We start from the raw sequence: 13,113 nt of genomic DNA on the forward strand, positions 1-13,113 counted from the left end.
GTTTAGTGGCTATCATTTCCTCCAGGGATCATTCTGTGTGATCTGCGTCATGATTAAGAGCTGTGGTCTCCCTAGTGATCTAGTTATGTGCAAGTTCCAGAGACCTGTCATTGCAGGACCTCAGCTGACACCCTTGCCCTGGAAGAGGCTCCCTCATCCCAGAAACCATCCCAGCCCTCAGCTGTCCAGCTGTCCATCTAGTTGGATCATGTTGAGTTCTCTAACTGGGGCTGAGGCTGGTGCTGGAGGCCTTCGAGCTGCTAGGACGCCATGTATAGGAAGGCTGCACCATCCCAATGTCCTCTGCCCCATGGCTGGAGCCAGCAAACCTCCACCACCTGGACTCAGGATAGCCCGCTGCTCCTGGCAATAGGTGGTGGGGATAGGTGAGGTTAGGCAGCCCCATCTGGTGCCCAGGCCCTGTGGGCGGTGGCCCAGATACCCATGACAGCTTTTACCTGTTGGCAAAGAAAACCTGCAAGACTGGAGAACTGGGTGTGCCTCACGGCCTTAGCTGCCATGTCCTTTACAGAGAAAAAAGGGCACTCATGGGCACACACGTGTTGTCCTCCAAAACTTCATTTGCCCCCAGACCAGTCTAAGGCAGGCCTCACAGATGTCACGGATGCCAGCAATTCAGGGCAAGGCAACCGGGGACAGGAGGACTTGTGGACTCCGGGAGTGCCAGGTACCACCAGTCTTGAGAAGCCTGTCTTCATGGACAGGACTCAGTAACCTTCCTAGGTGTCTTATCCGGTCCCACCCGGGAGCAATGGATCCGTGTGAAGGCAGAACACACCCACTCACATGATCCGGTTGCTCCAGCAGCCACTGAAGTTTGTCTGGTCGACCTCCTGGGTTTGCTGCTCATTCACGAGACAAGTTCTGAGGTCCTCCCCACTGGCAGAGAGCTGCAGCGCTGACACAGAAAGCCCACAGGGGCACTCCTGGGAGCCCAAGGCTATGACTCAGGGGTGAAGCATCCTTCCTGGGGTGGGCTTGTGAGCTGGGATCCCTGGGACAGAGCAAAGCCAAGGAGAGCAGATGGCAGGGAGTTGACATTGCCACCAAAGCCAGAGGTGCATGTGGCATTCTGCAGGGAGCTGGGTCAGAGGGCACCTGCTGCTAGGCTCCAGCAGAGCTGACAGTGCTCTGTTCCTAGGCTGGCAGTTCAGTCAGCATCTGACCTTCACCCTCTGCCTCCTCACTTCTGTGGAGCCATCATGTGATCTTTCCTAATGAGACATGAACAAATATCTCTTCCTCCGGATAGAGAACCAACAAGGGATCAAAGCTGACTCCACTCAAGTCCAACTTAATGAACCAAAGAGTTTTTGTTTGTTTGTTTGTTTTAAATCAGGGCTTTCTTACAAGAGCATGGGCAGCTTGTGCTTGGTTACACCACCAAAGAAAATGTCCTTCCGCCCCTCCCTAGAAATGGTTAACACTTTCTTATCCTCAAGAGAGGGATGCCACATCTTGAGCCCTCCCTCCCCTCTAGAATGGAATATTAATGTATCCATCTTGTGTAGTTCTCTGGAGCCATAACTGCTGAGTGTCCAGGAGGCCAGCAGCCTGGGAGACGAAGTTCCATGCAGGTGCTCAGGCTTGCCCCTTGGCTCCTTAGCCAAGGACTTAGCTGGACTGTGGGGCGGTTTCTTCCATCTCAGGCACCCAGCAGTTCCCACATCACCGGTGCTCACTCATCGCCATGGTTAAACCCTTCCAGTGGCTGCCTGGGACCTGCTAGCAAGCTCCACCTCTGCTTCTGTTCGCTGGCATTTCCCTGGCTCTGTCCTTCAAGCCAGGCACTCTGACTAACTCAGCTCCATACCAACCTGCCGATGAAGCTCACCCTGGAACTCCACAGGCCTGGAACAGAACATCCCTCCCAGCTATCCTGAGAGCTCCCTGTCCCCACCCCCACTCATCAGGCCGTCCTCTGATTTCCCTTTAGTAGACACGAGCTTCATCTTCAATCTCAAGGGAAAATGGTTGACTTGCCACCACCCTCCAGCCCCTCACTCTCGAGGTAAGGAAGGCCTGGGAACAGCCCAGCCAGGCGCTGTCCTCCTCCCTGGGGGACACTCCAGGAGCAGACCCCTGAGCAAACGCCATCTCTCAGTCTGCGGAATGTCCACTCTGGTAAGCCTGGAGCTTCTGGTAGGACAGTAGATGGGGACACAGTGTCACCCAGGCTGTTGAAGGCAAGCTCCGTCTGAAGCTGTCCCCTGCTTTCCCACTGGTGGCTGCTGCAGGTCCAGGGATATCCTGCTTGGCCCTCCGTGAGGCAGTCTCTCCCAGCCGTTCAGCACACGGCTCAGTAGTGCCCCCACTTGGCGCATTCTGTCTCCACACACCTGCTCTGGTCAGGGCAGAAAACAGCTTTCCCTGCCCTCAGGAGCTGGAGGCCTGAGGGACAGAGCACAAGGAAACTGTCCTTCTCACTTAGGGTGACCTGAGGGGACGAGAGACTGTTTTTATCCCAAGGACACGAGGGGCCTGCTAAGGTCTGAAAGAAGACATCCAAGGCAGTTTTTCCTCCTACAGTGCCTCTGGACTGAGAACAGCAGACCAGAGATGAACTCAGGCCAAACAGGGTAGGACGCAGGCCAAAGTAGACACTGAACCGCAATCTCCCTCTCGAGTTCTCGGACTGCAGGTGTGTGCCTCCACTCATGGCCCAAACCTCTAGTTATCAAGAGGAAAGATTTAAGTCAGGCAGAGCGGGGCGAGCCTGTCAGCCCAGCTCTTGCAAAGTGAGGCAGAGGCTAGAGAGTGAGGCATTTGCTGAAGGTTGTTCTCAACTCCCTAGACTTTGGGGTAAGCCTGAGCTATAGGGAATTCTGTCTATGGGGCTGCAGGACACCAGGGAAACACAGTCCTCTAAGTCAATATGATCAGCACACACATGAGCTCACAGACTGAGGTAACATGCACAGGCATGCACAGGCCTGCCAGATGGGGTCCTAGAGCTAAAAGAATTGGGCACATGCCCCGATCCCTAACCCTGAAGGCATCTTCAATTGATAGCCACATGCAAATGAAAATTTAGTTTTTGTTTTGTTTTTTTTTGTTTGTTTTTTGTTTCAGATCTTTTCGGTGTAGCTGTAGCTGTCCTGGAACTCTCTCTGTAGACCAGACTGGCTTCAAACTCAGAAATTCACCTGCCTCTGCCTCCCAAGTGCTAGGATTAAAGGTATAGGCCACCACTGGCCCAGCAAGCTATTCCTAAGGGTCGGCTGCATGCCCAGCAGATGGCCAACAGAAAATGAACTAACTCTACAGCTTCTTTGGAGGTTCTTATATATATGAAATAAGAAAAAATCTATATCTCTTTTACCCTACAGGCTCTTTTTGTATATATCATGGCTCCCAGTTTAGAGAGTTTATGGGATTTCTAAGTGTGCAGTGAGTGGATCTCTGTCTGTGTCTGTATCTCTGCGTCTGTATCTCTTTGTGTGTGTATCTCTGCATCTGTATTTCTTGTGCCTTTTCTCAGGTTCTTTTCCTTCTGTTTGTTTTGTCCTATCTTGGCATGTTAATTTTTTTCTTTATCTTATTATATTTTATTATTTTATGTTTTATTATATTCCTTAGCAGCCTGTTTGTTTTCTAATGAGAGACAGGAAGTGGGTAGATCTGGGGGGAGGGGAGGGCAGGCAGAATTGGGAAGAACAGAGGGAGAGAACACTGTAATGAAGATAATATTGCGGGGTGGTGGTGGTACACACCTTTAATCCTATAGCACTTGGGAGGCAGAGGCAGGTGGATCTCTGTGAGTTCGAGGCCAGGACAATTAGGGCTGTTACACAGAGAAAATTTTGTCTCGAAAAACAAACAAACAACAAAAAGATAATATTATGTGAGAAAAAAATCTTATTTTCAATAAAAGGAAAAAAATAAAGATCCCGTATCATAAAGGGAAGGATTTAAAAGTTCTAATCAGGGACTGGAGAGATGGATCAGCCATTACAAGTGCAACTGACTCCTGTAGAGGACCTGAATTCGTTTATCAGGCGGTGCACAGCTGCCTGTCACTCCAGCCTCTGTGGACCCCACGGGCATCCGCACCCCCATCTCTATGCACGAATGCACATACACATAAATTTTACTTTTATTTATTTATTATTTTATTTTCTTTTTTAAATAATTAAAAATGTTTCTTTTAAAAGTTCCAATTAAAAAATTCCAATCAACCAGATTATAATCTCAACCCTTAGGAGGCTGAGGCAGGCAGATCACTGTGAGTTGGAGGTCTGTATAATTCTAGGCCAGCATGGTCTGAAGCATGAGACACTATGTCCCTTCAAAAGAGGTGGGTAGGATGGGAGAGATGATAGTGGGCTATTTTATTTTTTCTGTACATTTTCCTTTTCTGTATCATTTCAGTCCATAAAGTAAAAATTATAAAACACATAAAGAAAATGACAATGGAAAAGTCACCCTAACCACCAGTTTCTGAATCTCATTTTCATAAATAATTTTCATGGATATAACACAGGGATATGTCTGTTCAGACCTTTCTTTCATGTGTGTAGACATGCTAGCTTTGAATGTTCAGAGTGAAGGAAAGTAGGCACGCAGACCCCAGGGGATAAAGAGCATAAAACCAGAAAGAAGATTAACATTTAATTTTCCTAAGCCAATTTGCTTTTAAAGAGAACACAAACACAAACAACAGGCATATCCCTGCTTGGGGGAAATAAACACATTTCCCTTTAGAGCTCTGTTTGCTCAAACATCAAAGTCCATTGAGCGAGCATCTCTCCAGCTGCAAACACTAACTCAGGTTTTACAAAAATCTTGGTGTCAGCTGCACGAGCTACTCATTTAACAGAAGGAAGGTCCAAACCCTCCCACTGGGACCAGGACTTATGCAATGCCTGCCCTGATAGAGATAGCTGGTCAAAATATCTTCACTCATAATAGCGTCCCGCTGATTTAAAGACTAATTTTATTTCTTTTGAGTCACAATAGACTGAAGGTGGATTCAGTTTCTAATATGCCCCAAGATGAAGTCTTCTGCATATAAATATAACATAAAATGACAGATACATAAATTATTGAATCTGAATTATAATTGACTTATCTAATTCAGTCCCTAATTTCTGGTTTGTTTTTGATTTTTGTTTCACAATACTGGGAGTTGAATCTATGGCCTTCCACTTGCTAGGCAAGTACTCTATTACTGAGCTACACTCTCGGCCCTCATATTAGTTTTGCTTTTTTTAATATTTATTTATTTATTATGTATACAATATTCTGTCTGTGTGTATACCTGCAGGCCAGAAGAGGGCATCAGACCTCATTACAGATGGTTGTGAGCCACCATGTGGTTGCCGGGAATTGAACTCAGGACCTTTGGAAGAGCAGGCAATGCTCTTGACCTCTGAGCCATCTCTCCAGCCCCCAGTTTTGCTTTTTTTTTGATTCAGGAATTTTTTGGGGGATAGCCCTGGCTGTCTTGGACCTTGTCTGTAGACCAGGCTGGCCTGGAACTCAAAGAGATCCACCTACCTCTGCCTCCTGAATGCTGGGATTAAAGGCATGTTCCATAACCACCCCGCCCAACACTCATTTTAATGTTCAGACAGAGATCACTAAATTGCCCAGGATGGTCTTGAACTCTGTAGACCAAGTTAGAAGAAGTGGGTGCTGGGACTCAAACTCAGCTCCTCTCCAAAAGCAGTATGTGCTCTTTGTAATGGGTTAAGTAAAAATGCTGTGGATCCCCAAGCAGCAGCAGTGGGCAGCGGGGGCCCTGAAAGTAGGCAGTCCCAGGCAGGGACAGCATAGTTCCCTAAGTGGCTGCAGTGGACCAAGAGGAGAGACAGACAAATGGGCACGCCAAGAGACCACACTGCAGGTCTCCGAAGGCAGCTGGTCCTGGGCAGGGAGCCACGCAGTGGGCAAGAGACAGAGACATGAATAGGCACGCCATGCAGAGTGAGGCTGGATATTTATTTAGTGGTTATGGAAGGGAAGAGAAGAAGGGGTAGTTAAGGGGAGAAGGGGGAAGAGCAGAGAGAACCAGAGACAAAGTGGGGGGGGGAGAAGTGGGGAGAATGGAGAGAGGCAGAAGCTGCCTCTTCAGGGAGAGAAGGGATTCTGGCTGGAAGCTTAAGATCAGCTTGCCTCTGTGGAATGGGGGGGGGGGAACTGGGGAGGGAAGGGGCGAGGTTTGTCCCTTAAAGGGACAGGACAGACCATTACACTCAACCATGGAGCCATCCCTCCAGACCACCATAGTCTTTGTGCTTAAAGTCTATATTAAAACATCTTGAGCCATCAAAATGGCTCAGTGGGTAAGGGCTTTATCTTTCAAGTCTTATGACTTGAGTTTGACCTCAGAATCCACAGGGTAGAAGAACCATTTCTGCACACTATCCTCTGACGGCTACATGCTCCATCACACACGCTATATAATAAACGTAAAAACAAAAAACTAGAATCTAGGGGCTGGAGAGATGGCTCAGAGGTTAAGAGCATTGCCTGCTCTTCCAAAGGTCCTGAGTTCAATTCCCAGCAGCCACATGGTGGCTCGCAACCATCTGTAATGGGGTCTGGTGCCCTCTTCTGGCCTGCAGGTATACACACAGACAGAATATTGTATACATAATAAATAAATAATTAAAAAAACTAGAATCTAATTCTGCTTTATGTGGTTAGTCCTGAGATTCTCTTCAGTGTTGAAGCCAGGCTTTTCAGTTTGGCCTGATTGAGGTAACTAAAAGATTAGGGGAACTCCTGAAGCTCCTGTGTGTGTCGGGGTGGGGTTCTGCCTTCTTCCCTGTAACCCTCGACAGCATGAGTTTCCCCCTTTCTCTAGCACACACACACACACACACACACACACACACACACACACACACACACACACACACACACACGAGAAGGCCACCATTTGCAAATCTGGGAAAGAGTGCTCACCAGGAGCTGACCGTCAGGGCTATGGCCTTAGACTTCTCAGGCTGAGATCTGAGAAACAGGTGTTAGCTGCTTAGGCCATGACATTGGCCAGAGCTACGTGATGACACACAGTAAGGACCTTGGGGACTCGCTGATTCTTCTCTTGCTGAATTCATAAGATCCGCCTCTCTGCTGTTCAACCGAACAGACTTCCGGTGGCATGGAACTTCCCGGAAAGTTCTTCTAATGATATCTATTGTCTGCCTGTCATGATTCTCTGTGTTGTTTGATGTGTTCTTCATAGTTCACTCCATCTGTCCTATTCTGAGCTCTCGCCAACTGGGAGACAACATCTCTCAAATCATTGTTCTCAATCCAGACCTCTGTCCTGAGCTGGAGGCCATCCAACCTGGCCTGCCTGACATCTCCACTTAGATACCTGGAGGACCTCAAACATTCCAGCTAAGTAGGAGATCACCCTCCCCATCCAGTGTTGAAAGGAAGCCGCGGGCTGTGTCCCGCCACCCGGCTAGCTTTACCCAAAATAATTACACGGAAACTGTATTCTTTTAAAACACTGCCTGGCCCATAGTTTCAGCCTCTTATTGGCTAATTCTCACATCTTCCTTTAACCCATATTTAGTAATCTGTGTAGCACCACCAGGTGCGGCTTACCAGGAGAGATCTTAACCTGAGTCCATCTCGGAGAGGAGAAGCATGGAAACTCACTATGGCGACTCCCGGAAGCGTCTCCCCCACTCTACTTCCTTGTTCCCACAATTCTGTTCTGTCTACTCAACCTACCTAATTTTCTGTCTCTTAAAGGGCCAAGGCAGTTTTCTTTATTAATAATGAAAGTAACACATAGACACTCCTCCATCAATCCAGCCTGAGTTCCTCTCCTTGTCTCTAACAAAGAGTGTGAAACCCATGTCTGGCAATGGCCTCTTGTGGATTTTATCATTGACTCCATTTATTTATTTGTTTATTTGTCTGTTTATTTGAACCCTGTGTATTCCTGGCTGTCCTGGAACTCTCTATATAGACTAGGTTAGCCTTGAACTCACAGAGACCTGCCTGTCTCTGCCTCTAGAATACAAAAGCCTGACCCACCATGCCCTTGGCTCCATTCTTTTTTTTCTCTAAGATTTACTTATTATATATAGTGTTCTGCCTACATGTATGCCTGCATGCCAGAAGAGGGCACCAGATCTCATTATAGATGGTTGTGAGCCACCATGTGGTTGCTGGGAATTGAACTTAGGACCTCTGGAAAAACAGCCAATGCTGTCAACCTCTGAGCCATCTCTCCAGCCCCACCTTGGCCCCATTCTTTATCCCACAAGTGCACAGTCAGCATACTGAGCTCAGGGTGAGGACAGGAGTCGTGTGGAGCAGAGCCACCCTAACTGAGCTAGGCTTAGATGGGCTCACCCCCAGGTAATCTGCTGACCCGTAGGTGGCAACATTAGAGCATTTCAAAGAGAGTATGGTGGCATAGACCTGCAATTACAGCATTTGAGAAGGTGAGGCAAGAGGATCAGGAATTCAAAGCCAGTCTTGGCTATACAGTGAGCTCAAGGCCAGCCCGGGGCACAGGAGATCCTGTCTTAAAACAGACTATGTCATGCCACACCTGGTGTTATAGGCCTGTAATCTCAGCTCCTGGAAGGTTCTGGCAGGAGGAGTATAAATCCAAGGGCAATCTGGGCATAAGGATCTTTTGAGCCCAGACATTTTAGTAAGTCCAACCTGAAATACTGTCAAACAAGAAGGAGGAGGAGGAATGGAGATAGATAGATAGATAGATAGATAGATAGATAGATAGATAGATAGATAGATAGATAAATAGATAGATAGATAGATAGATGATAGACAGATGATATATGATAGACAGACAGACAGACAGACAGATAGATAGATAGATAAGATTATTATTGTATCCAAGGCTGGCCACAAACTAATTGTCTACCTGTTTCACCCTTCCAAGTGCTGGATTACAGTGTAAATTACTACCCCAAGTTTAATTAAGATTTCAATTTTTGTAGTTACAAAGGGTTAACCCCAGGGCACAGATTAGGCAAAATCTTGTCAGCCCCCACTTCCTTTTTTTTCTTTCATTTTTTTTTGGGGGGGGGGTTTGCAATGTAGCCCTGCAGTGTAGCTGATCTGGAACTTGCTATGTGGATCAGGCTGACTTCAAACTTGTAAAGATCCATCAGCACAGCCTCCCTAGTGCCTGAATTAAAGGTGTGCACCAACGCACCCAGATGGGCATTCAACTTCCCATCCACCTTTTATTTTGAGACAGTCTATTATGTGTAGCCCTGGCTATCCTGGAACTCTCTTTGTAGACCAGGCTGACCTCGAATTTAGAGATCCACCTGCCTGTACCTCCAGAGTACTAGGATTAAGGGGTGCTGTCTTCTTCAGTCCCCCTTGAATTTTATTTTGAGACAGGGTTTTAATAGTTTACCTAAGATGGTCTTGAACTTGAGATCCTCCTGTTTCGGCCTCCCAAGTGCTGGGATTACAGGTATATTCCACCATGACCGGTAAATGTTTCATTCCTCCTGCTTTCCCTCCTCCCTCCTTATCTCCCTCCCTCTCTTCTCCTTCCTTCCTTCCTTCCTTCCTTCCTTCCTTTTAAATGGAATTAATATAAATAAAACAAAAGGCCCAGACAAACAAAAGATAGAAGGGAGCTGGTCAAACCGCTGTGAGGACTGAGTGTGCGCAGCAGGCACACTTGCTCTTGCGCAGTCCTCGTGTCTGACCACTGGTACCTGAGTGGTGACTGCTGGGGACCTGTGTCCGCAATGAGAGGTGAATGTCCTGAAGGACAGGAACCTTCTTTTTCAGGCAGAGCTCCAAGCGCTGGAGTGTAGCAAGGCTGAACACTGTCTGCGCAGCAGAAGTCATAGGATTTCTAGAAAGATGTCACCAGGGGAAAAGAAGGTGCCCTCAGCTCTATGAGCACATCTGGTTTGGCTTTGTTTGTTTGTTTGTTTGGTTGGTTGGTTGGTTTGTTTGGCTTTGTTTTTGTTTGTTTGGTTTGGCTTTGTTTTTGTTTGTTTGGTTGGTTTGGCTTGGTTTTTCAAGACAGGGTTTTCTATGAAACAGTCCTGGCTGTCCTGGAACTCACTCTGCAGACCAAGCTGGTCTCGAATTCACACAAGTACTGGGATTAAAGGTGTGCACCACTACCACCGGGTTGGTTTGGGCTCTTGTCTGACTTTGCCATACCTGACACATTAGACATATTTGCCTGACATATTAGACCACCAATACATTAGCTGGCCGCAGGGATGACTAAGTCTCATCCAAGGGGCCATCACAGCCTTTGGCTTTGTTTTCAAATGTTGTCATTCTTTGTTTGTTTGTTTGTGTATGGTGTGTGTGTTGGCACACGTGCCAAGTTGTGCATGTGGAGGTCAGAGGATAACTTCTAAGATGTGTAGGATCTTTCTACCACATAGATCCTGGGGATGAAACTAAGATTCTCTCTCATGCTTGGTGGCAAGTGCCTTCACCCTGAACCATCTCACTGACCCAAGGACACTGAATTTAAATCCAGAGGTGAGATGCGACCCATTTAGGTAACAAACTGATGTGCTAGGTACGGACAAGGCCTGCCAAGGCCCATGTCTTCCAACCTCAGGCCCCATTTCCTTGTGACTTTTAAGTCACTACCATGAGGTGGAACAGCTACTCCACTTACCCAAAGGATTCCCTGGCCCAGAAATGCCTGAGGAACTTGCAAGAACTAGTTACCCCAGAGTTCCCACCTGTGTCCCATTGTGTCTCCAAGGAAAGAAAGCCTTTTTAGAGCAGGAGGGTGGAGCGTGAACCTGGAGGAAAGCCGCTGCACTGCAGAGTGGGAACCTGCCCTGCTGGGGACCGTCTAGGGTCCCAGCCAGCCGCAGTCCCACTAGCGTCCTCCCGCAGGCGGCGCCAGAGTGTAGACCTGCCTCGTGACTCCAGGCCAGAGTCCTGCGGGGCGTGGCGAGAGGCGGGCCCTGGCGTCTCTGGGTGTTGGAGCGCGGCGACAGTCTCGCCGCCGCGGGACACACGAACAGACAGCCGCACGGACCCGCCAAGGGAACCCCCAGGGCCATGACGGAGAGCGCCGGCCGCCGCTGCTGCCTGGGCTGGGACTTCAGCACGCAGCAGGTAAGTGCGGGGCGCGGAGTGGGAGCCTGGCGATGCCTGCCAGCCACACGCACCCTCCCGGAAACCGCGGGTGCCTCCCCGCGGAACCCCGTGGACGTGCATCGGGGGTGGGGAAGTGACTCCAGGGGTCCACGCAAAGGAGGAGTCAGGGTTGCGGGTGGCAGGGACCCAGGACACCCAGCGAAAGCCGCAGAGCCCACAGGCTGGCGGCGGTATGCGCGTATGCTAACCTAGATCCGCTTCACAGCCAAGCACCTTTACTTTGTTTTTATTATTTTATTTCATATTATGAGTCAAGGCCTCACTGTTTAGCTCTGGCTGGTCTGAACTCACTGTGGAGATTAGGCTGGCCTTGAACTCTTAGAGGTCCACCGGTCTTTGCCTCCCGAGTGCTGGGTTTAAAGGAGAGCGCCACCACGACAGGCATTTTTGAAAAAGTGAAATGGCATATTGTGTAAACGGACTTTGCCCGTCCCTGCCCCCGCACCCCCTGTCCCCTACCCCCGTGACCTCTCTTGGCTGGCAGGGTCCGAGATTCTAGGGCTGCTGGTCAGAGGTTGGTGTTTCCAGCAGATAGCTGGGTGGAATCAAAACCTGGCTGCCAAGCAGGCATGGCACGCCCAGGGGGTTTCAACATGCATCCTTGGGGAATAAGCATTGTGGCTGTGGAGCCCCTCTACTCAGATGAGTGAAGAGAAGCAGAGCTTTTCCGGTCTCTCGGGGGAGCATCCCGTAGGACTCAGTCTCCTTACTCTATGAGACCTGTTTCCCCATCTTGCATGAGCTTGGAAAGGCTTCGTTAGGATGTCGTGTATGACTTGATCGTTGTCATGTCCCTGGGGACGACCTCTGGAGACACGCCTCTTTGCCAGGTCTGGACCTGGTCTTCACTGCTTGGGGAATAGATTCTTGTAAACAGTGGGAGTTTCAGCTGGGTTTCCCATTCTTTAATTTTTTTCTTTTAAAAAATTATTATTATTATTATCATTATTATTATCATTATTACTGAATCTTTGAACACGTGGCCCACGAAACTTCTGTTGCTATGGTTAGTTACAATGCTGCTGAACCGTGACTGAAGTTAGGAGCCCCTTGGACTGAAAGTAGAGGATGAGAAAACCCTAGATACCATTTTCATAAATGCCTTCCAGGTTAAAATCGTTGCTGTTGATGCAGAGTTGAATGTCTTCTACGAGGACAGTGTGTATTTTGACAGAGACCTTCCTGAATTTGGGTATGTACCTGGTGTGCGTGAGTGGGTGGGCTGAGATCTCTAAACCGTTTGTGCTATTAGCTAAACTGTTCTGGCTTAACCCAGTGCCAGAGAGGAAGTCTATGTAGAACTTGATCACCTTCTATTATCATCATCATCATCATCATCATCATCATCATCATATATGTATAGGCATTTGCTTGCATTTATGTCTGTGCACCACATTCATACCTGGGGCTCACAGAGACCAGAAGACAACATCAGACACTGGTAACTGGAGTTACAGATGGTTGTGAGCCACCGTAGGGTGCTGGAAATCAAACCCAGGTCTTAATCCCTGAGCTATCTCTCCAGCCCCTGAGAATCTTTTCTTTCCATACAGGGAGTGACTTTTCCCCTCTTCTTTCCCAATTCAAGTCATTCACTCACTCAGACATTTGAGATCTGTTTTTGCCAGACCATGTGCTGGGCGCTAAACTTTGATGGTTGTACCTAGCTATTGTCTGTTGCTAATGAAAGAGTACCACAGACTGGTGAAGTTATAAAGAAAAATGTTCACAAAGCCAGGCAGTAGTGGTGCACACCCTTGATCCCAGCAGGGAGGCAGAGGCAAGTGGAACTTTGTGAGTTTGAGGCCAGCCTGGACTACAGAGCTTAGTTCAAGGATGGTCAAGGCTGTTACACAAGAAACCCTGCCTCAACAAACAAAACAAACAAAAAAAAGTTCACATGACCTCATGCTTCTGGCCAGAGTCCAGGGATACATCCACGGTGGGCCTTCCTTTTTCTTCTTCTTTTTGCACACAGCAAGAGGA

The 13,113-nt window shown here is 48.3% G+C and overlaps 1 protein-coding gene across 2 annotated transcripts in view; it reads left to right on the forward strand.

The window, feature by feature from the left end:
• Positions 1 to 10,391: 10,391 nt before the first annotated feature.
• Positions 10,392 to 13,113, forward strand: part of Xylb (xylulokinase) — a 39,946-nt gene continuing 37,224 nt past the window's right edge. Inside the window, exons 1-3 of one of the 2 annotated variants that reach the window (XM_038323321.1) lie at positions 10,392 to 10,491; positions 10,861 to 11,085; positions 12,237 to 12,319. In XM_038323321.1, coding sequence (XP_038179249.1) covers positions 11,029 to 11,085; positions 12,237 to 12,319 — 140 coding nt within the window. In that variant the 5' untranslated portion in view covers positions 10,392 to 10,491; positions 10,861 to 11,028. Of the gene's footprint in view, positions 10,492 to 10,860; positions 11,086 to 12,236; positions 12,320 to 13,113 lie in introns of those variants that run through there. The other variant, XM_038323323.1, reaches the window with a different exon arrangement.

This window comes from Arvicola amphibius, chromosome 3 (assembly GCF_903992535.2).
Source record: "Arvicola amphibius chromosome 3, mArvAmp1.2, whole genome shotgun sequence".
Lineage (NCBI taxonomy): Eukaryota > Metazoa > Chordata > Mammalia > Rodentia > Cricetidae > Arvicola > Arvicola amphibius.